This window comes from Magnolia sinica, chromosome 7 (genome assembly GCF_029962835.1).
Source record: "Magnolia sinica isolate HGM2019 chromosome 7, MsV1, whole genome shotgun sequence".
In the NCBI taxonomy this organism is placed as follows: Eukaryota; Viridiplantae; Streptophyta; class Magnoliopsida; order Magnoliales; family Magnoliaceae; genus Magnolia; species Magnolia sinica.
In genome coordinates, this window is record NC_080579.1 from 49,365,473 (window position 1) to 49,391,292 (window position 25,820).

General features: G+C 37.3%; 1 protein-coding gene across 1 annotated transcript in view; it reads right to left on the reverse strand.

Annotated features, from left to right (window-relative positions):
• LOC131251334 (L-ascorbate peroxidase 3) overlaps positions 1-25,820 on the reverse strand; it is a 52,464-nt gene that overhangs the window by 17,805 nt on the left and 8,839 nt on the right. Inside the window, exons 2-5 of the mRNA XM_058252018.1 lie at positions 24,309-24,433; positions 22,896-22,945; positions 4,822-4,887; positions 4,683-4,731 (exon numbers count right to left, since the gene is read on the reverse strand). Coding sequence (XP_058108001.1) covers positions 4,683-4,731; positions 4,822-4,887; positions 22,896-22,945; positions 24,309-24,433 — 290 coding nt within the window. The remainder of the gene's footprint in view (positions 1-4,682; positions 4,732-4,821; positions 4,888-22,895; positions 22,946-24,308; positions 24,434-25,820) is intronic.

Consider the following 25,820-nt stretch of genomic DNA (forward strand, 5'->3'; position numbering starts at 1 on the left):
AAGAGGAATCTGCGCGGGTCCAGGCCTACACAGGCTAGGACTGGACCATTAAAATTATGGACCAAACAATGCTCAAAGGGAAATAGAAATCATCCACACACGCATAGCAATCAGTCCTTAATCCAAGGGATTCACCAATTTGCAATTCAGAAACCCTAAGGTAAGAAAAGGGACAAATGAAGTAGGGATCACGCAATCTGGTGTTAGGGTCATGAAAACAAGTATGGAAAGGGGAAAATAAGGAGGAAACCTGAACCTATGATAGTCTCCACGTGCGAACAGTGGGCCAGGGCCTGGCACACGTGCGCAGAAGCCTGCCCGATTCCCCGAACCGACTCCTAGGGTCTGGTCGACCAAGGGAGGACTCAAAAACCCTTGATTTTCAGCTCGATCTGAGATGGGTTCTGTGCGTGGTGCTCCGCCGAAGTTTCAGCCATCCTGCAGGGCCAGATTCTAGAAACTAGCTGTAAGGAGAAGATCTGCTACAAAAACTGATGGATTCGAGGCGAGAATAGCTGTAAAAGGTGAGAAGTATGGATGATTGGCGAAAGAGGCGGATTAGGATAGATGTGGCTTCGCACCACAGTATTTAACCATTCGATGAAGGGAGGACTTCGCACCCACTTGAATTTTTCCACAACTCAGGAACTTAGAGAGTTGAAAAAAATGTAAGAATTTTTATTAAACTTCAATAATCAAAAAAGCTACAAGGGGTGCCTATTTATAAGAAAACCTTATACCCCAAAACTCACGCCATGTGCGCAACCTATTACTTGGCAATGAAGTAAATCAAAATAAAAACTAATCAAAGAAATCTAAAGCGTTCATGATATTCCAAATAACATAAATATTCAAAATCTAAATTATGAAATTAATCTGACTAGTAGACCACGATCACGAGATCCCATGATGGGCTTTATTTGATTATCGGGCCCACTCCCTTGAACCAAAACTCCGTCTTCTAACTAGGAGGCCCTCCCTGGACGTCGTCATCGAGCCAAATCGACAGTGGGGCCCTCCTTGCATACGTGCGTAGGGGGGGCGGCGTGCGTGCGTGTGTGCACATGATGTCCCCATCACAAGTGCTAATGATAATCCACATGGTTGTAGTTCATTCGTCCTCCTAACCAATGAATAAAAACTTATATTCTTGCACTCCCAAATCTTCACCTTCAATTTTCTCTTAAATGAAAAATATTGGGTTCCATGTAACTCTAGAGTTGCCATCCAAAAACTTTCACTCGACTTCCTGTAAATCTTCTTTCTTGTAACCCAACTTATAAGGATCTAGACTTCCCATGTAACCCAACTTCCCAGCATCCAAATGAGCCCTAAGGGAAACTTCAAGAAAAATGGTGGAATTTTTTAAATGAAACTTCAACAGATATTAAAAGACACTTGATTGAACACTTAGAACTTAGAGCATTAAAAAGAAATGCAAAATAGTTTTCCATTGTTCAGGAGACAAACAATTACTATCGGCCATAAGTGATGCAATTGTATCCAAACCGAGTTCATGTCATTCAAATGTCATACAGTACACACAATAAAACAAAAACAATACAACAAAAAATATACCTTGGTCATATCCACAAGGAGTTACCCAACCTTAGAGATTGTCTATTATGTTTGACAAAATACAGGATTGAGCTGCATGGACAAATGTTTCAATTGCCCATGCCAAGAGGGGGGTAAATGTAATCACCGACATCCTTTGCTAGAGAGGGGATCAAAAGATCATCTCTTTGAATTGGGAACTGTTGGCCTCTAGTTTGATGTAGCTCTTTCGATTTTGTACATCAAGATACCTTCCTAAATTTCTGTTTGCTAGTTCTTATAAAATCTCAACCCAATCATAAGGAAAATAATAATAACCAAATGTCATGTGGTCTCTCTATAGCTAAGAATAAATTGTCTCTTCCTCAGGAGCCCTCTGCATCAGATGGTGGAGTTGTACATCAATAATCATGGCCTTATACACCCAATGAATTGTGATTTGAAAGGCAATATCAAAGTCACATGTTCCTTTTTTCCGCATACTAAATTCCTAAGAAGTTATAGCATGACTGGTTAACTCATAATTGTTTTTCTTACTCAATTGCATTTTCGCCCTTGAGATGTAGCCGAGGGATCGAACTTTTTTATGGGAATTAAACTTATTAAGGGAGAAAATGTTGGCATACCAATTGCAGATTCACCACACCCATTTAATTGCTGCAAATAGAGAAGAAAATATCCAATAATGAATGCAGAATTAAGTTCCCATAGCCTTGTAGCTTATTTACCTAGGAACAAAAGGAAGAAACCCTCCTATAGAATGGCGGATTGAAGTCTAGGTCTTGGGTAGCATGGTCATGGAAATACACAGGTAATGCGGGAAATATCACAGATTTTGTCGAAATATTGGTTATGTGACAGATATCACAATCTATCATATATCAGCCAATGTCAACACAATCACTGTTGATTATCTTGTAAAAATTGAATTCCAAGAAGATATCATAGTGCAGATGTGGGGAAACCGTTGGCCAATATCGTCAATATTTTAAAACTGATTACATCAAGAAAGAATTCAAACAACTCTCACTAAACATATGTGGAAACAAAATATTAATAAGAATTCAATCGAGAAATATCACGGATATCACGAGAAATGTTGCAAATATTGGAGATATCACGATATGTCAGCTGATATCAATGACGATATTATCGTTGATATCTTGTAAAAAGTGAATTCCAGAAAAGATATCATATGAACATGTGGGGAAACTGATATTGGCTGGCATCGCCAATATTTTGAACACTGATTACACCAAGGAAAGAAAATTCAAACTTTTTCTCACTAGACAAGTGAAAATAAAATATTCATACAATTGTATTATGCTCAGCTGCATAACATATTATAAATCCTACTTCTTGTACCCTATATTATTTGGAATCATGGACCTATCACGTTGTATTAGAAATTTGAATACGTACTCCTCACCAGTGTTTTAAATATCGACGATATCGGCCGATATTTCCCACGATATATCTTGTATCCCACCTATGCGATATGAAACACACGAGTAGTGCGATATATCCCATATGTTCGATCTGATGAGCATTTTCGAATTTCGATCCTTTTATTTTCTGTAGATCATGTTAAATTAATGTCAAATTGTTACAAAGCTTCGATTTTGAGATTTGGAGGAGATGGGCCAAGTTGTGGAAAAATGGAAAAAAATAATAATAATAAAATAAAATCCAAATTTCCCAATTGCAAATCGTTTGCAATCTTTCTATCCAAACATCAAATAAAACATGCATGTAACCTAATCTAGTGATTCTTCTTTTGCTTTTGAATGTATTGCTATGTTTCCACAAGTCTTACATTTATAAATTATATGAATAAACATTGAATATACTTACACCAATTTAGTTAAACAACGTACAGATTAGGACCCCATACAAAGAAAACCTATTATGTGTACTTGTTTTTTGTAATGTTTTGATGTATAAGTGTGTATTGATGTCTTTTTTTAACAAGAACCAAAGATTCATTGAAAAATTCGACCAATTTCCCAATGTTTCCCCATGTTTCCAACAACAACGATACATTACACGATACAATCGATATATCCCATGCGATAACCCATAACCAATACGTATCCATATCCCAAGAATGCGATATGTAACGCAAGACTGACATTTCGAACACTTCTCCTCGTTGCATTTTGTAATTGGGACCTTTTTGGGAGATATAATGTAGTTGTTTCTTAAATATTAACTAAAAACTGGTTAACAAAAGCACCATCATCATCATATTAGCCATTCTCCCAAAAAATTGGCGTTGGCTTTTAAATGGTAGATTGGCCAACGTTTAGTGCCTGCCGTCCACGAGGCATCAGCCTTCCGCTTTTACCCACGCTCTTTCTTTTTTTCTTTTTTGTTTTTATGACGACAGAGTGTCCCCGCCCCTTTTGAAGGCAAGACTATTCCCTGCGGATGCATGCAATCACCCGCAAACCACATGCAACGAGTAAAGCACGTTGAGGGGAATCGAAGCCGCGTCTGTGGGGAGCAAACCCACGACACTAGCCATTCGCCCAGACCCCGGGCTCTTATTACTAACTAATAGAACTAAAAGACAAACATAATAATTTAAAGAAGAAAGAGTACGCTTGAGTCATGCATGGATTCTAGCGTCAACATGACGTTGGATTTAAGATAATCATATCATAACTTACATGATCTGTAACTTAGAAAATTTACAATAAGATTAGGATATTAGGACTGTTGGAGTGTCGCATGTTAATTTTAAATGGATATGTACAGTTAAAGGATTAATGAAGTTAGTAGTTTATATCATATGGATGCCCCTATGTTACTTCCCATATTGTGCAACATTTTATCATATTGTTCAGTGTGTGTAAACGTGGATATATGTATTCACCATTTATATAACATGCCTCTATAATGTCAATAACCGACCATACATGTTACAATCACTGAAAGGTGAACATAAACTTCTACTTTTAGATAAGCAGATAGATCTAAGAACATCAACTTCAAAGAATATCTAAAAGTATTGACCATGTGATTAACATGTCTTATGCTCATCTCCTGCAAATTTTCTTTTTGTTCATAAACAGGTCTCAATAAATAGTGAAAACTTCTAGACCATTGCGGTATAGAGGAACCTTGTTTGGCATCAGGAAGCCGTCCTTCTTTGGGAGAAACCAACGAATCCTGGCAGCAAGACAACAACCGATTGTTAATCAGCACCAAGCCACTGACTCGGTTACCAGGTATTCCCAATAAAATGCAACATCACCATACCTTTCTACCTGGACGGAAGTCAATAGTCGGTCCTCCAGTGACCTCAACAGCAACCACCCCAGCAAGCTGAAAATGTCAATAGGATCAATGGATTAGTTCATGATAAAGTTTAGATTATAACAAAATAAAAAATAAAAAAAGAACAGCCCAAGCCCACTTGAAATTACAGCTGTTTTTACCAAAAAATGGCACCGCATCTCATCATCTAACACAGTTATATTTAAGAGAACATTCTGCGTAAATATTGGCCATTATTCCGTTGTATAAAGGCCAGTACAGAGAAAATAATGGTCATTATTTATCAGGCATTTTTCGCTACATAACAAAACATCGAGTGATAGTATGTAGCACGTGCTACATACCATCACTCAATTACAGCTATTTTTACCAAAAAATGGCACTACATCTCATCATCTAACACAGTTATAATTAAGAGAACATTCTGCGTAAATATTGGCCGTTATTCCGTCGTATAAAGGCCAGTACATAGAAAATAATGGTCATTATTTATTAGGCAATTTTCGCTACATAACAAAAGATTGAGTGATGGTATGTAGCACGTGCTACACAAAAACCCTTTTTTGCAGTAAACTTCCCATGGTGTATGCAGCAAACATGGTGTTCTGAACCTTTGTTCTGGTGGGACATCACGTGAATAAGCTATAGCCCAAAAATGAAGGGGAGTGAACTGTCGTAGTTATCAGATAGGTAGCCAGCAAAGGAATGGTTAGAGAATTGGTCAAATATGGCACCAATATACACAAATGTATATATTTATTATAGTCTGACTCAACTAATATTAAATTCAGCTTTCACTAAATATTAACACCCAATATACCCCAAATGTACATATTTACAAGTCCTTAGCAGTGTTTTAAATAACAAATGGCGTAGTGCAATGTTCACTCCTATAAAGCATGAGGCGTACACCAGTGTCACATAAGCCACACTCTACTTCTAGATTTTAATTCAGGTTTCACTTGGTTGCACCAAATTTTATGAAAAGCCTAAAATAATTGGAAAATTAGGCCAAAGACTAAGGATAAAGATAAAGAAATAATGACAAAAATTATTTAATACTTTCTTTTAAGGAAAGGATTTAACACTACTACTTCAATTAATTTTATTAAATCATTGAAAAGACTAACAATTTTTAGTGGAAATAGAAAAATGTAACAAATCATTGAAACATTTATTGATTTTAATATTCTAGTGCAAAATAACTTATAGTGTAAGCTACCTAGCATGTAGTAGGCTACATAGCATGTAGCGTATGCTAATTAGCATATAGCTTAGGCTACACACAATAGTGATCAGTGTTTAAGCTGTCAACATGAAATCGATAATATCGCTGATAATTTCAGTGTCGCCACCACAACGATACCAAAACCCACTAATGTCATTTCTCTGCCAAAAGTCGATGAAATTTCGACGATTTTTTTTTTCGTTTTCACAATAAAATGGGTTGTCGGCAACAGTGTAAATACATTAAAATAATAATAATAATAATAATAATAAAAGGAAAAACTTTCGTTTCAATTTATTTTTTTATGATTCGAAAGAGAATGAAAGTGATTTCCAATACTTGTAGAAGAAAACTGCTAAATCGGAAACCATATTTGGTGGACCAATCGCGAACCAATCGACAGCTGTGGGCCGGTATTCTGTATGAATGAAAAAATCTCCAATTTTTCTTCAGTTAGATGACATATTTCAAACAAGGTGTTCTGTAACGGTAATGGTGGCCATAACAGCCACCACCGTTACCTTTACGATACAGGTCATAACGGCTATTACGGCCCCCGTAACAGCCGTTACAGTCTCTTTTTTTATTGAAAAAATAATCCTGAAAAACTTGTATTTACCCCGTAATATTGATTAAAAAGTATGGAAAACATGTATCTGCCCCATAACAAAGAATTGTGGGGCTGTTATAGCCTTTGTAGGGGACGTAACATGCCGTTAACGGCAATTACAGGTCTTTTTTTCCATAATGGCTGTTACGACTGTTACGACCCCGTAACACGTAATGGTTGCCACCGTTACCATTACATAACAGCCTTTACGGCACACAATGATTTCAAACGCATCAGAGATTTCGACAAATCTTCAGGGATTTTTTTTGTGGATGTTTGGTAGATATTTGGGTATAAATGTAAGGTTTTGAAATGGTGGGTTCAAAACCCTTTTCCCCCAAATAGCTTCCACTTTCACTTTTTATGGGGACAATGTTGATGCGAGTTGCGAATCGTGACTACGTAATGGGCCACCTTCAGTGCTATGTGGGCCCCGCTGATCTAATTTGTTTTATCCTCTCCGTCCATCTATTTTGGGAGGTCATTTTAGGGCTTGAGCTTAAAAATGAGTCAGATCCATGTCTCAAGTGGACCACAACAAAGGCAACAGTGGTGATTGAATGCTTACCATTAAAAACTTCTTAGGGCCCATTGTAATGTTTATTTACCATCCAACCACTTGATTAGGTAACACAGACCAGGATGAAGGGAAAACAAAAATATTAGCTTGATCAAAACTTTTGTGGCTCCCAAAAAGTTTTAAATGGTGGTCATTCAATGACCACTATGTTCATGTGGTGTGGTCCACCTAAGATTTAGATCTACCTCATTTTTTGGCTCATGGCCTAAAATGATCTGCCAAAATTAATGGAAGGCACAAATATACAATGAAATTCATCGAGGTGGGCCATGGTCAGGGTCTCATGAGAGAGGTGAATTGCCTGCTAAAGGCTTTCTCAAGAACTTCCAAAGAGAGGAGCTAGATGGGGCCCACCGTAATGTTTGTGAGAAATCCACTCCTTCCATCCATTTTTCCAGATCATGTCAGGACATGGGACAAAAAGTTAGGCAGATCCAAAACTCAAGTGGGCCGCACGACAGGAGACAACCGGTAAGGAAATGTTTACTATTGAAACATCCTCGAGGTCCACCGTGATGCTTATATGTCATCCATGATGTTCATAAGGTCATTCTTACTAGCATAAACTGAAAACAAAAAAAAAATATTAACCTCATTCAAAATTTATGTGATCTCACGAATGTTTCAACGGTGCAGGTTCACTTCTCGTTTTTTCCTGTGGTGCAACCCATTTGAGTTTTGGATTTGCCTCATTTTTTGGCCCATTTTCGAACATAATCTCACAAAACTCATTAATGGAATAGATTTCTCACAAAAATTACTGTGGGCCCCACTTACATTCCCGTCGTAGGAAATTGTTGCGAAAGGCTTTGGCCGGTCATCTACATCTTCTTTTGAGGAGTGTGACTTGGCTGAACCCGGAACCATTGAAGTGGGTGGGACCCTAACCGTAAGGCCTACCTCAATATATGAATTGTCTATCCACGCCGTCCATCTGTTTTTCTAGGCTATTATAGGGCATATTCCCAAAAATAAAGTAGATACAAATTTCAGGTGGACCACACTACAGAAAATAGAGGTCCTTGACCGCTCCCATTAAAAACTTCCTAAGGTCCACTATAATGTTTATTGACCACCCAATCTATTAATAAGGTCACATAGACCTGGATGAAAGACAAAATACAAATATCAGCTTGATCGAAAACTTTTGTGGCACAAAAAAGGTTTTTAAATGTGGCCATTCAATGACCATTGTTTCATGTGGTGTTAGGCATGGTTTACTTGAAATTTGTATTTACTTAATTTTTTTGCACCATGCCTTAAAATAGGCTCGCAAAACAGATGGGAAGCCTAGATATACAATGCACACATCTAGATGGACCCTACGGTTAAGATCCCACAGTGTTCACAACCAAGTTTTGGGTCACAACCTAGTCAAGCTAGATTTTTTGGATAATGAGTTCATATTGCCAGTTTGGGAATTTAGGATTATCATCATACATCATTGGACTAGGCCCACATGTAGAAATATTTTGACGAACCAATCCATCCTTCATCTTGGAAATTGAATGGATTTATCACAATTCACAACTCTAAATCCAAAATTCTTAATGAATAGATGATTCTATACATTTTTATAAATAATTGAATATTGGCTTTTACACATGAAATTCTCGAACACTTATGTGAGATCTAAGCCACTCACCAGATTGGACCCACTGTGTAGATGCCTCGTTTTCAAATGATAGGCTATTCTCATTAGCTAGGACAATTATATGAATAGCCACCAATTTGATGTCTCAAGTGGACCATGCCACGAGAAACAGTGGTCATTGAATGCCCACCATTAAAATCTTTTTTGGGGCCACAAAAGTTTCAAATGAATGCATACATGGGATGGATGGATGGATGGATGGTTGGATGGAAGGATGGTGGGATGGATGGATGGATGGATGGGATGGTTGGATGGATGGTGGGATGGTTGGATAGATGGATGGATGGATGGATGGATGGATGGATGTGATGGTTGGATGGATTGTTGGATGGATGTAGGATTTCGGTTACTATTGTAGTAATTTCTTATAGCAATGGATGCTTTTAGGCCTCCATTAAATGAAAACTTATTATATATGTATTCTTTTTATAATTTTTTATTCCTAAATATGCAAATATGTGTACTTAGGTATCTCCTGAAGTTTCACTGAAAAATTCCACCATTTTCGCACGTTTCCCCTTGTTTTCCCGTGTTTCTCCTACATTTCCAGTTATCAGCGATATTATCAACGATAACGATATTTCTTCTTTATCTCTGGCCGACGAAACCTGTAGTGATACCGAAAAAAACTCAAACACCGACAGTGATTAAGTATCGGTATCGACGCAGATATCACACCCTTGGGATATGGAAAAATATCAGTATCGCATGAGAAATATTGCATGTATCACAAAATGTATCATTGTTTTTAGGTTGAGAAACATTCGAAAATTGGTAGAATTTTTCAATGAAACTTCAGGAGATGTTAAAAAAGACATTATTACACATTTAGAACTCAAAAGATCATAAATTAAAAAGTACACATAATAAGTCTCCTTTATATAGGGTCCTAAAATATAAGTGTTAACAAAAGTAATGCAATTATATTCAAAATCAGTTCATATAATTCATATAATTTATTAACACATTCAATGTATTAATTACTTGTAGTAAATTTGTCCTAAAATGCATGGTTCATTTATTTTAAAAGTATATTTTAATTTATTTTTATAATTTTTTAAAAAGAATTAAATTTAGTTTTGAAAATAAATAAATGAGTGGTTCAATGTTTTTTTGTATTGTTATCGCATAATCTATCGCTCCCTTGGGATATGGATACATATCGGTTATTGCATGGGATATATCGGTTGTATCATGTAATGTATCGTTGTTGTTAGGAAACATGGGGAAACATTGGGAAATTGGTCGAATATTTCAATGAAACTTCAGTGATTGTTGAAAATAAAATTAAAAAAGACATCAATAGACACTTAGAAATCAAAACATCACAAAAAACAAGTGCACATAATAAGTTTCCTTTGTATGGGGTCCTAATCTATGCTTTGTCTGACTGAACTAATGCAAGTATATTCAAAGTCTATTCATATGATTTATAAATGTAAAAAAGACATGTATGGAAACACAAGCAATACATTCAAAAGCAAAACTAAGAATATGCCTATGAATAATAATGTGTGGCTGTGACTCAGACCCACAGATTTGTGCAGTTGCTCACAATCATTATCTCCATCTCAACGGAACTAGGCATATTACTACTTATCCATAAACCAACAATACCATGCCCAAGTTATAGTAAAATGATTACACTAGAAACATGTGAAGATTACTGGCATGCAAATACTTGATTAAGAAATATACACAAACAATCCGCATTCAATGGAAAAGATGCTAAAGATTAAATGAAACAAAGAGGCACCACCTGCAATTAGAAAACAAAACTTAATAATCCAAGGATCCTTACAACCTATAGCCTGGTCTAGAAGTTTTTAAAAAATTACAAAACAACTAAATAATAAAGTTTCCGTTAGCACTTTGGGCCAACCAAGAATTTCACCAAGCATCACATCTCCAAATGTCCTATCATCACCAAACAACTTCAAAGTGGGAATCTTGATACCAACTATTACGACCCTGACATAGTCTGGAGAGATGCCCATATTGTCTCTTGTGGGGGATGAATTGTAAGGAATCTTATGTGCAGAAGAGAACTCCAGGACTGGGAGATCGAAGATTATACGGCTCTCCTTAGTCGATTAAATACTTGCAAGCTGGATCAGAACAATGAAGATACCCTAATATGGAAATTGGACAAATCCAGCACATTTTCGGTTAAGTCCTTGTACATCTCTATTGGTAGCGAATCCTCTGCCAATTTCGAGAACTTGAAAGAATGAGTGTGGAAATCTAAAGTTCCTCCAAAGATAGCGGCCCTTGGATGGCTAGTTGGAAAGAAGAAAGTCCTGACAATCGACAATTTGAGAAAAAGGGGCATGATAATCACAAATGTTTGCCTGTGTTGTATGGCAAACGAAGAATCAGTAGACCATTTGTTCATTCATTGCCCGCTTGTTAATCAAATCTGGCCAGTTATTTTATCCCTCTTTGGAATGTACCAGTCCTTTTCAGAATCCATAGGTCGGTTGCTCAATGCCTGTCAAGGTGCTAGATTAGGCAATCAAAGAAAGGAGATTTGGAGAATGGCCCTCCTAGCTATCTGGTGGTCCGTGTGGGAAGAAAGGAATGGAAGGTGCTTCAGAGATACCTCAAACTCGGCAAAGTCTCTAGTTAAAAGGGCAAAATACCTGATTGTAGAATGGGCTTCTAATGTTGGTTCCTTAAAGGGATGTAATTTATCTTTTCTAGGCGAGTAGTATGTCCACTATCTCAGCGGGCTGATTATCCCTGTTTGTGTACTCCTTTATCATCTAATATAGAAATTGTTACCTTTAAAAAATAAAAATAAAGATACTCTCTAACATAACACCGGTACTCATCCTCTCCGATTTGAAAAATTTTGAGGAAATTTTGAATTTCTCTCAATTTTCCGCAAATCAGCACATCTACCCATAGATCTCAAAATTAGAGTGTATGTGATTATGATTTCATCAAACACTCCTTAATACTCATAAATAAGGGATAATTGACTACTGATCGAAGAGGAATTTTGAAAAAGAAAAATAACATCTTTAATGAGTTTTTAATTAAAAAATAAAAATTTTCCGAAAAATCCCTAAATTTCCAAGAATCACATATTAGGTTACATACATGTTTGATTTTGTATTTGGACACAAGGATTGCAGCCGATTTGTGAGAAATTGGAAAATAAAAATAAAAAACTCCAATTTTCCACAACTTGGTCCATCTCTCTCAAATCTCAAAATCGAGACTTCAAATCCATGGTCTTTCTTGCAAAACATGAAGAATCATAGATTGGTTACCATTCAACACTGATTTAACATGATATACAGCACAAAAAATGGATCTAAAATAAAACATGCTCACCAAATCGAACATGTAGGATATATCGGCATTAACTGTGCATTTCGTATCGAAAATGTGGGATACAATACAAGATATATCATGAGAAATATTGGTTGATATCATCAATACTGAAAACTTTGGTGGGTTTGATATTAAGATCAGCATACACTCATAAATAAATAAATATTAGGAATAAAAAACACTTGGTCAATGTAATTTAAAAATATATCTTTTTATTCATTTATCGATATTTTTAATTAAAATCCATTTTTCAAAAGTTACAGAAAGTTTTGTCAATATGTAGATCTACCTCCAAGCACTATCACATGATTTTTCGACACTCTAATTACAAGTTAAATGGGTGAAATATGAAAATCTTTGGATTTCCCCCAAAAAAAAAATTTCGGAGGTCAAAATCCATAACCAAGCATTTAAAAAAAAAAAAAAGAAACAAAATGCAAAATCATAAAATTACTCACTTTTTCACAGATTTTAAGCAGTTCAAACAAGAGAAAACTGTTTAAATTAACCAAAATTCACCGATTGGGTTTTCGATACCATGCTCCGATCTTAATTTCTGCACCCAAATCCTCATCTCCAAACAAATGAAAAGGATTGGTCAAGATTCCCTTAAGAACGTAATCACAACCAGAGAGGGTTTTTTAATTTTAGTGAATTTTCCTTCTTTCTTTCTTTTTTTTTCTTTTTCTTTCCTTTTTTTGTGCCAGGGGACTAATGCAGGTGTGAAATCGTCGACAAGTATTGCAAGTATTGATGATATCAGGCAAAATATAACTGTGATATTTTGAATATATCGCAATGTATCGAAAGATCATCGATACATTGCAACATATCACAATATTTCAACCAAGGCTATGGAGTTTTTCAACTCCATCCCTGTTTTGTTTCAGCCTGTGCGATATCGATAGTATCAGCCAATACTATCAATATTTAAAACACTACATGTGACTAAAGCTATTCTCATGAGTTATGTATCATGAAGGCTATGCTATGCTACATAGTGTAAGGCTGTAGGCTACACACTACGTAGCATAAGCTATTTTAAAGTGGTCCTTAGGAAACATGAAGACTTAGGCAAAATAGCTACCGTACTTGTGACAAAACCTTTAATCAAATGTAAGAAGCACAATGCACTTAAAGAAATTACAGATCAGGTGAGCATGTTGGACTCATGACTAACAACATGACACAGGAATAAAAATTAAATGTCAATGTTCTTTTATTATCTGTAGCATTATTTACAAAATTTCTGTAGGTTTTTAATAAATCTTTGTTTGTCTAAATACTAAATAGGGTTGCTTCTCCACTCCATGAAATCTGATAAAGTGATGAACAAGCTTTCCTAAGCCCACACGCATGTACAAGTCAGCTAATGCACACACCACCACAGATGACAGCATGGCAGACAGGTGAAATATCCAAGCCATCCATCAGGTGGCCCTCTGCCCGAAGATAGAAGTGATCCATTCAGTAGGTCAGTAATGATATTAGAAACAAGTTGACGGGTAAGAAAACCTCTGCTGATTTTTTTTTTCACAACCGTACATCTGTCAGTTAATTGTGGCCTACTGCCTACCTGACTGGTGGAAAAAAAGGACCCAATTCTTGCATAGGGAATCTACAAAGTGATACCCTTCTGATGGATAGCTTGAATATTGCACCTGTCCGCCACATAAGGCATATGTTGTAACACGTGCATTAGCTGACTTGAACAGGAGTGTGGGATTAGCAAAGCTCATTAAGTCCTGAAAGATCATTGGCCATCAAGAATTTCTGTGAGGTCAGTAGAGCTATTCAGTGACTCATAATGGCGGAAAACAGTCTTCCACAGGGAGATTATCAGCACTTCTGTAATGCCAGGCTTTCAATTGTCCTGTTTGGCATTCAAGAAGTCAGTCGAGCAGTGGGAAACAAGTGTACATGGACAATAAGGAAAGGGAATTTTTCTGAGAGATTAAGGAAAATTGATGGCAACTAAAAGAAACAAGACCATCTTTCAAGCCGTAGTTGCAGGAACTGTCAGCCAAAGTTGCCAGTCTCACTCTCATTCCTGCTTAGGAAGCACGCTCCCCTTTCCTAGGCGTTTACACTTGCTAATATTTGAAACAGCCACTTCTTTCCCCCACATCCGAATCTGCTCCTGCTTCATGCTCGGTGCAACTAGGGTTAAAGCTAACGTCAAGGATGACATAAGCGACCTTATTAATTAAATAATCTTCAGTGGCATGAACACCAGCTGCAGTGAAGCTATTATATATATATATATATATATATATATATATATATATATATATATATATATATATATATATATATATATATATATATAAGTTTAAGACATGCTATTGTTGCATGCAGTCATTACTGCTTTTGGTTCACTGAATGTCATCAATTTAGTGTACTATGTTGTTCATATTTATTTAATAACGTGGGGTGGGCGGCGGTGGTACCAGTACTACCATAAGCTACAGTGACACAGGACAGATGTAGGGACCACGTGATGTGTGCACGACGTCCAACCCATCCACCAGATGCATCACCACAAAATACCTCTAGGAAACAAAACCCAGGCTGATCCAAAACTCAGGCGGGCCAAGGCACATGGAACAAGCTACAAGGGAACGTCCACCCTTGATTTTTGCAGGGGCTGAACGTGTTGCATATATAGAAACCAGGCTGTTTAGACCCTTCATCGTTAGGCCATAAATCAGGCGGTTTTTCAACTCAGGTGGGCCCAATGAAAATCAAGGGTGGGCATCACCTCCCACCTTGTTCCCTGTGTTGTGGCCCACCTAAGCTTCAGATCAAGCTTATTTTTGGGGCCAGTAGTTTATTGAGGTGATGCATCTTATTAACTGATTGGATGTCATGCACACATCACATGGGGAAAAAAAGGCATACTATGAAATAACAGAAAACAGTTAGTTTCAGCGACTAACCCTGAGTATAGAATGGGAACCAGTATTCTATGTTGCACTTCTAATTTCATATTTGCAATGATGGTAAACTTTTTATATCTTAGTAAGCAGTAAAGATCTCTATATTTTTTTTTTCACATTTTCCTTACTCACATGTTTTCCTAGTTTCTCTTTATCGTGTAGGAAAAGTTGTCTTAATGCTTGGATTTTTCATTTCCATTTCTCTGGTCACGATTGTTAACATTGCAGTCAACTTTATAGTCTCTTGAAACTTCATAACATATCAAAGCTGTATCCAATGTTTGTTAAGTGAGGAGTAGCAAACAACATCAATCTTATATAGATTGATGCAGGTGTCAATCAATCTGGACTGTTAGGCAGGGTATTGAAAATCAGTTATGGTATGACCGTATCAAGTCTATGTTAGCCACCCCGTTACCAGCAATGTTTTAAATATCGACGATATCGGCCAATATATCCCATGATATATCTTGTATCCCACTTGTGCGATATGAAACACACAAGTAGTGCCGATATATCCCACATGTTCGATCCGGTAAGCATTTTCAATTTCCAATCTTCTTCTTTTTTGTGAAATTATGTTAAATCAGTGTCAAATGGTTACAAATCCATTAGTTCTTCATGTTTTGCATGAAAAATCATGGAATTGGAACTTCGATTTCGATATCCATTGGTTCTTCATGTTCTCCATGTTTTTTTCCAAAATTTTCCTTAGATGTCAATTGAGACTAATTTCAAAGTATTTAGGTCTAATTGATGAAATGATCATCACGTACATTGATTTCGAAATTTGAGTGTAGGTGGTCCGATGTGGGGAAAATTCAAAATTTCCCAAATTGCTTGCAATGTTGCATTCCAAACATGAAATAACGCATGTATGAGGGCTGATCTACTAATTTGTTAAGTCCTCGTCAATTTTTGGAAAATAAAAATCATTTTTAATTAAAAATTAATATAAAAACTTTTTATTAAAATATTAATTTTTTTCCGAAATTTTCCTTTAACCAGCTGTCAATTGAGACTAATTTCAAAGTATTTAGAAGTGTTTCATGAAATGATCATCACATACACTCTAAATGTTATGCATTCAATTTGAATATAGTTACATCAGTTTAGTCAAACAGTGCGGAGCTTAAAACCCTATACAAAGAAAACCCATTATGTGCACTTCTTTTTTGAGATTTTATGCTTTAAAAGTGTGTATTAAGGTCTTTTTAACAATCCCTAAAGTTTCATTGAACAATCCAACCATTTCCCTAATGTTTCCCCATGTTACCCAAAAAGTGCAATAAATTACCCGATACAAATGATATATCATGTGAGATAACCGATACATATCTGTATCCCAAGGATGCGATACATAACACGATACCGATATTTCGAACACTGGTTACAAGATACATGGGTAAAACAACCATTTAAAGGTAACTTCTGTATCGGCCCGTATCAATGCCATTATGCTGACAGTTATTGGACCTGACCATTAACATGCCTATAAAGGGGTTGGGTTTTTTGTTGTTTCCCATTCTTCAACTTCCCTTCTCTTTTTTTTTTCATTCTTTTTCCATTTTTTGGAAAGATAAAGGGGATTTTATTAAGAGGGCAACCAGATGGTGCCTTAAAGCTTACAACCCTTTCTAGCAGAAAGCAAAGGAGAATCTTTCAAAAATGAAATACAAGAAGCCCATTTGACAACTAGAGGTGTACACGAGTCGAGTTAGCTCGTTAGCTCGCTCGGATCGACCTGAAAAGCTCGACTCGACTCGGATCGAAACTATGTTCAAGCCGAGTCGAGCCAGCTTTAATGAGCTCGAAACATTTCGAGCCAATCCGAGCTGGACCTAGCTCGACTCGACTTGGTTCGGCAGATCGACTCAGATCGATTTTTGAGTCAAGTATATATAGGTTTTTTAAAAAATTAAAAAAAAAAAAAACCTTATCCGTTCGCCCAACCCTAACCCCAGCTCCCAAATCGTCTCGAGTCGACTCTCACCCGTTCGCCCAACCCTAACCCCAGCGCCCAAATCGTCTCGCCCGTTCGCCCAAATCTAACCTCAGCGGCCAAATCCTCTTGGTCATTCACCCAAATCCTCTCAGTCATTAGCCCAAATCCAAACCAAACTTCTCGCCGTTCTCCAGCGCCCGACAGGCGATTACTCTCCTTCTAGTGTCTGTCCGGATGACCGGCAACTGAAAGTGAGTCTCCTCTCTCTCTCTCTCCATTTTTCCAACATTTGTCCGGTAAGTAGTGTCTATCCGATTAGCGGACCCCACCCGACCACTGGCTGGGTAGCTCTGGTACAGTCGAACAGTGGTCATGGCCCAATCAAACTCGTAACCAGCTCGAAGACTCGAAACTTGAACTCGGCTCGAACTAGAGCAAGCTGCTAACCGAACCAAGCCGAGCTGCTGATCCAAGCTCGAAGGCCAAGCTGAGGACTCTAGCTGGCCGAGTCGAGCCGAGCTGGGCAAAGCTCAGCTCGGATCGACTCGTGTACACCTCTATTGACAACAATAAATTTCACCATATAATTACAAAAACAACTTCCTTTATAGTATCGTTGAAGCATTGCCCATTTCTCTCCTCCCAAATAGCCCAAAAAGCCACTAAAATAGCTAATCGCCACTTCGCCCGAGCTTGCTTCGGAATACAAACCCCATGCCCTCCTTAAATTTTTCTTTTACACTAGCAACACCCTAACACTCTGTACAATGAAGCATAACTTCTCCACCTTCCCCCATCCGAACATCCATACTTTCAAGGCGATCGTTCTTCTCCAAAGAGAATTATCCTCCATCCCTAACTTCCATTACCATTTCCCTATTCATAGACCCTCCCCCTGCTTGCATACCTCCTCCCTCCCAAGATAAGAGGTGAAATTTATTTTTGTCTTGTGTCCCTTGCCATAAAAAGAATTTTTTTTTTTTTAAAAAAAAAAAAAAAAAAAAAAAGGATCTCTTAAGCTTCTCCAAGGGCACAAAACCGATTCAGGCATTTAGGGAGAAAAGAAATAAAAACACACATTAGAAGAACGGCTTTAATAAGTGTAATTCTGCCCCTCAAAGACAAATATCTAACTTTCCACCTCAAGAGCTTCCCCTCAACCCTTTTCCACCACCTTGTCCGAAAGATGTTTGGAGGCTTCCCAAGACACAAAAGGAAGCCTAGATAAGAAGAAAGAAACTTCTCCACCTTGCATTACACCCAAAGATACCTGCAAGAACATTCATCTCCCCCTCCATTCTAACTCCCAACAATTCACTTTTAGCTATATTAACCATCATGCCCAAAAACACTTCAAAACAAGTTATTATCATGTAAAGCCCATCCACCATATCTGGATCTGCATCACAAAATATAATCATATCATTCGCAAACTAAAGATGAGTAATCAGATGTCTATTCCTATCAACCTTGAAGCCATTTATAAAGCTCATCTGCTGCCCTTTTAACAGCATTGAACATTCTACCCAATGCTTTTGCCATAAACAAGAATAGAAAAGGGGATAAGGGGTCCCCCTGCCGCAATCCTCTCAAACTTCTTAAGTACCGTTTAGGAAATCCATTGATAAGGATAAAGAACCTAATTGATCAAACACACTCTTTCATCCACATCCTCATGAAGGGGCATGTTAGAAAGGGTTGCTTTAAGAAGTGTAATTCTGGACCCCCCCCCCCCCCCCATTGAACATTCTACCCAATGCTTTTGCCATAAACAAGAATAGAAAAGGGGATAAGGGGTCCCCCTGCCGCAATCCTCTCAAACTTCTTAAGTACCGTTTAGGAAATCCATTGATAAGGATAAAGAACCTAATTGATCAAACACACTCTTTCATCCACATCCTCATGAAGGGGCATGTTAGAAAGGGTTGCTTTAAGAAGTGTAATTCTGGACCCCCCCCCCCCCCCCAAGGCAAACATCTACCTTTCCACCTAGAGAGTTTCCTCTCAACCCTTTCCACCACATTGTCCTAGAGATGCTTTGGAGGCTTCCCAATACATAAAAGAAGGCCTAAATAAGAAGAAGGAAACTTCCCCACCTTACACCCATAGATACCTACAAGAAAATTCATCTCCCCCTCCTCTGTTCTAGCTCCCCAACAACTCACTTCTAGCTATATTAACCTTCATGCCCAATACCTCTTCAAAACAAGTTATGACCATGTCTGGATCCACATCACAAAATATAATTGTATCATCTGGGAACTAAAGATGATCATTGTTCGAATGATCCCCAACATTATCAAAATATACCTGATATTATCCATAGCTCCAGCTCGCGATATCGATAACGCTGAAAGTCTTAGAAATTCTAAGTATCGGATATGTATCATTAGTGCATTGATATTGCCAATGTATCACCAATATTTTCAATTGTGTAAATTTCAGGTGTCGCTTGCATCGCCAATGTATTGATATTGCCAATATTTTTTACTATGTAAATTCCAGGCATCGCTTGTATCGCCAATGTATTGGTGATATTTCGATAATATCGTCAATGTATCGATATTGCCAAAAATCTATTTATTAAAAAAATTCCATTTCAATTTTCTTTACGGGCACATGGTTGTATGCAGTGTTCAAATTGTCGACGATAATATCGATCATTTCACAATATTAGTGTTATCACAAAATGAGCGATATCAAGACCAAAGTCTTTCATTTCCTTTTCAATTGTCGATGATTTTTGGGGAAATATCGTGTTGCCGATATTCTGAAATATCGATGGATGTTTGGATGTTTGGATGGGGAAGGTTACATGGATAGTTAGATGGATAGATGGGGTGGTTGTACTGGTTTCTTACAACAATACATGCTTTTAGGCCCCCATTAAATAGAAACTTATTATGTATGCATTCTTTTTGCAATTTTTTATTCCTAAATATGTAAATATATGTATTTTAGCATCTCTTGAAGTTTCACTAAAAAATCCCACCATTTTCCCCATGTTCCCCCACATTTCTGGTTATTGGCAATATCGATGTGGTTTTTTTGTCCTCGGCCAGCGAAGCTTATAGCAATACCAATACTTCGAACACTGAAGATGAGTAATTAGAAGTCTATTCCTATCAAGCTTGAAGTTGTTTATAAAGCTCGGTTGCTACCCCTTTAATAACATTCTATCTAGTGTTTAAATTATCGGCGACAATATCAAATTGTCACTGATAACATCGGTATCGGTGGGTAATCGAAACATATAACCCATTTTTTCGTCTCTCTGTTGGATATCGCCAAAATCTCGCCAATAATATCATTTTTTTGATATTTTCTAAAAATCACCGATAATTCCCTGTTCCCACCAACCACAAGTGGGAACTATAGCCAACTATTTCCATTTTTCCGATAAAAGGGCAACATTTTCAGTTATTCTTTCCAATTGTAATCAGTACCTAGCAGCTAAAGCCAAATTGGCGGGGAGTTAGGATATTGGATAGTGGCATGGGTCTAGATTAGGTAGCAGTGGATGGCAGCCTCTTTGAGACTATTATCACAAGACTGTAAATTAGGATATCAACTTAAACAACACTCGCCCCCTCAAAAGGAGCAAATCACAGGGTGTCCAAGTTCCTAGAGAAGGGAGCTAATGAGAAGGCATTTTTTTTAAAAAAAAGCAACGTAAGAATTCATTAAAAGAGGGAAGGCAAACAAACAACTGAAGAAAAAACAAAGAAAAAAGGAGGACTGCCGAGATAGCAGACGACTCCTAAAGACCTAAAAAAGAAAGATCAGAACTAATTAATTCCTTTACACTGCCCGCCCATTCTAATATCATCAATTTAGCCCTCGAACCCACTTTTTTTGCCGAAGAGGAGCGATCGTTGAAACATCCGTCGTTTCTTTCCTCCCAGACAGCCCACCAAATGGCAAGGATGGCCATGCGCCAGATAATAGCTTTGGTTTTCCCCAACTTAGTCCCATTCCACGCAAACAACAAATTATCCGCCGTTTCCGGGACGCACCAGGACAGAGAGAAAAGCTGACAGAATTCCATTAATACCGGCGAGATAAAAGAACAGTGAACCAACAAGTGGTTCACGGACTCCGCCTGACGCATACAACAGAGGCAGATATTGACCATCTGCAAATGAGAAGGCATTTAAAAGAGATGAAGGGAAAGAGGAGTAGGATGCTGTCAGTGTAGCTTGAGAAGAGGTTGGGGTTGAGAGGTATGAGAGGGGTGATGACATACAGTCAAACTAAATATAACAAGGAGAATGAGCCTACTAACTACTTGTGGATGAAGAACGATGACAAATGTTCAAAAAAGCAAAATTAGTTTGTGATGTAACAGGAGTGGGATGGGGGGAGGAGTGGAGTGGGAGTGGTCTACAGCATGCTTTAGCACGTGGTCTCCATCAATTGGAGCTAGTTAATAATTAATTTGTATTAAAAGAGGAAAAGCAAGAATTTGATCAAAGACGAGGAGGTTCTCAGCATGATGAGGTGGAGCTAGGCAGACCTTTCGAGGGACTCCATTATGTTTAGAAAAGAATACACAGAAAAAGAGGTTGCAGCAAGTGTGAGGGAAAGGAGTGATGGAGAAGCTTAGGAGGGCAGCATCAAAGCTGTTCATACATGACAACATTGCTCTAAATGTTGCAGAATCTCCCCACTGGCAACTTATCATAAATGCAACAGTAAAGACAGGCATAGGTGTTCGTGCACCTACAACATATGAAAGGGGAAAATATATGGTGTAGGGAAGTGATGGAGTTTGTGGCAACACTCAAGATGATATGGAGGTCTAGAAATTGCACTATTTTATGCGATGATCAATTTCATTGTTTACTATCATATGAGAATCATTTTCCGCTAAATGCAACAGACCAAGTAAAAGATGCAAAATACATTTCCAATCTCATGGATAGATTTTTATTTTTTTTTAAAGCTAATCTCATGGAAAAGATAGTAGACGAAATTCAGAGAAGAACATAATGCAAATTGTGACTGACAATGAGGCCACCTATAAGGCAGCAGGAAAATAGGTGATGGCGAAATGACCTCACTGAATAGTTAGGGTAACCATCTTCCATAAGATCCTCCCCTTAATTAGTTGAGCACCCATCCCAATTTATGTGGATGCGCCCTCGTAACCAGCTCTAGTGAACAGCTCACAAGTGACTATAAGTCCAAGCTAGCTCAACAATGTGGAATGTCTAATATGGAACTCATGCAATTCTTTTTTGGTCCTTCGGTTCTGCAAGGCAATCCATTTGCTAACTATCTCTTAGGCTGGACAATACAAACAAACCAACGATATCCTCAAGTAAAACTCAAGAAATACAAACAATCTGAAAAGTAGTTCCCATCTCTCACCATCACAAATGAATAGAATTGTGATCCATGAACCAAAGATCTTAATTATAAAATTTTCATTTGCAATTTTTATCCTAAAGAGAATTTGCTAGAAACCAAAGTAGATGACAAAACCTAAATTCTCCTGTCTATTGATGGCCATAATCATTTCTTGTATTTTTTTAATTCCTGACCCTTATTTGTCCATGTTTTATATTATCAAATATCCACAAAAAAAAAAAAAAAAAAAAAAGGACCATAGAAATACACAAGTGCGCATTTGGTAGCATGAAACAATCAAATATATGTTTAAAACCATAACAGAATATATATATATATATATATATATATATATATATATATTTTAAAAGACAAAATGCAGAAATACTTTCCCTATTTTAGTCACCTGATAAAGGTCTGCATATGTAATCCTTGGATGTTTTGCCTTCACTTCCTCTGAAATCACAAAACAAAACAGTCACTCTTCAGTAAATTTTATTTTTTTTGAAGGATCACTCTTCAGTAAGGTCATGTACATTGTTAAACAAAAGTTCCATACATGCAAGCCAAGCTCACACATTGAAGCTGAGATAAGTTGCAACAAGAATTATGTTCACATCTAATATACCATGGCCAGTGTCTTGTAAAAAAATTGCTTAAGCAATGTTGTCTATTCCATAGTAATAAAGTATAAAAGCCACCTATGGTAATACACAATACGTGTGGAACTGCTGGAACTTCTAAGTGGAAAAAGAGTTTCCTATAACAAAACCATCAAAATGAAGATGGATCATATGATCCTTGGCCCAAGGTATGTATAGCTTCCTTGAGCCCTCAGTTTGCGCAAGTGGGGCCAATGGGTCAATGATCTAAACCATTGATCCTTGATCCACGTTTCCTATTACAAAACCATCAATATAAGAGGGATCATATGATCCTTAACCCAAGGTATGTATGGTACCCTTAGGCCCTCAGTTCAGAAGTGAGGACCATGTTTGATTATTTTCTGCTAGTCTTGGGTGCTAAATTTCAAAGAGTATCATTTACTATTTTGGAAGACATGAGTGCTGACTTTGAAGATATTATTGTTGAGTTTGACAATTCTCTGAAGATTTTGGGGATGATTATCTACATTTACTGTTTTTAAGGCCATTATGGATAGGCTAAATCATCGTGGGTAGAATTTTTGCAATCTTAGATTGATTAGATTTATTTCAGATCAATGTAACAGTTAGAAAATCTTAATTAAAGATCAATAGGGATTTTAGTATGTGCCTTCTAGGGTCTGTAAAAGATGGTTGTCCTAGGAGGTAGAGGGAACTAAATTTTCTGAGTTTAGTGATGTTTATTCGAGAATTTGTGAGAAGTGAACAAATTTCAATTTCAATAAAGTTGTTTGTCCCTCTCCATTCCAATATTTCTGTGGTGTGTTCCTTGCCCATTCTTGCGACTAGGGCATCAAGATCTCAATGGTTTGATAACCAAATTGCATCAATCTACTTCCAATGGGACCTAGCTTCAACTCTAAAATAAACTACATGAACATTCGTGTGCCATGCACACTTTCGTCAACTCCAAAAAAGGTCAAGAGTTCATGAAGATGAAGTTGACCACTGGATAGTTTAAAACACATGAAAACTCGAAAGCTATATCATGTAGCCCTGTGCTAGTGTTCGGTAGATGCATCATGAAATACTAAATTATCAAAAACCTATACTGTAAGGGCATCCACAATACTAAAAACAATTGTTCCATGATTACATTGAGAATGATGCACAGAGACTTGTCAAAGGTAAAGATGCTGAGAAACGAACTATACCACAAAAGTCTAATGCAATTTTTAAGCCGTTATTTGAACCATGTCTGTACTCTTCCTCATTCCTGATTGACCCATTAGGACCACCTGTCTTTGTGTTAACATCATAAGTGCCAGCATCATGCCATCTGCAAGAAAAAGGAAAACGTCATTTGCTAAGCTGCCCATTGTACACCTGAAGTGACTACGATGCAATTTCATCATTGAAAAAGGACAGCATAACCCTTAGAAACCATCCAGCACAAATACAGATTTTCCAAGATTAATGCAATAGTACTTAGTTACACTAAAACAATTAAAAGATGAAGAAAAATGAGTAAATGTCTTTAATCTATGTCGCTTAAACTGAACCAATTGTTGATAGAAGAACATTAGTTGAGTTGAAAAAAAGAAAGGCAGATTTGAAGCGAACATATCATCATCGTCATCACCAGATCTTAGCCTGGCCACAGCCATTTGGGTCGGCCTCATGAATCCTGTTTCAAACCAAAGATTCAAAGCAGCAATTCTCTTGAAAAGAAAATGCAGCAATTGTTTTAATTTATATAGCTCGAATTGAACCAGTAGTCAATACATGAACATGAACTAAATTGGGATGAGAAAGGCAGATCGAAGAGAAAATCCCCCTGCCATGGCCTTGTCCCAGCTATTTGGGTTGAAAGGCAGATCGAAGAGAAAATCCCCCTGCCGTAGCCTTGTCCCAGCTATTTGGGTTGAAAGGCAGATCAAAGAGAAAATCCCCCTGCTGTAGCCTTGTCCCAGCTATTTGGGTTCAGCTTTATGAGCCATTGTTTCACCAAAGATCTGAAACAGGAATTCTGATGAGCACTGCAAAGATAACATACACATACATAGAAGAAGATCCCCTTTTAGAAATTATGAAAACATTCAACTAGTCGTTGATACACATTGAAATATCTATAGCAGTACAGTAATGTGTAAGATTCATGTGTATGTAATCACTATGTATCATGAATGATGTGCTCCTTCCAGCAGGAAAAAAAACAGACGACCTTGTATAATTGAACAAGTTAAACATAATACTTCCATTATCTACATATTCTAATGAATGCTTTTGATGCCTACATACTGAAAATGAGTATGAAAGACATCGCCAGTCTCTTCCATAGCAGCCAGTATAAAGATCATTACATTGGTGAAACTTAATTTGCTTCCACACTGCCCACTCAGCTTCACTACCGTTTCTAAAAAACCTGAATTCTCAATATGCCCGATGAAGAAGAAAACTAGATGGAGAGGTCACAAGTCCAAGAAGACAGATGGGGTAAGCAAGCTGCAAGCCAAATTTCTAATTCCAATTTACGAAAATAAAATAAATCCATCACACATCTCTCTGAGCTCCCAAAAGTAGTCTAAATAAAAGAGAACATCCCAAAATCACAATTACGATAACTAATACTCCTACACTGAGAAGGGAAACTTCCAAGCTTTCCTAAACTTTATTTTTAAATAAAGACTTGACAAACACTAACTAAATTTTCTAAACAAAAGAAC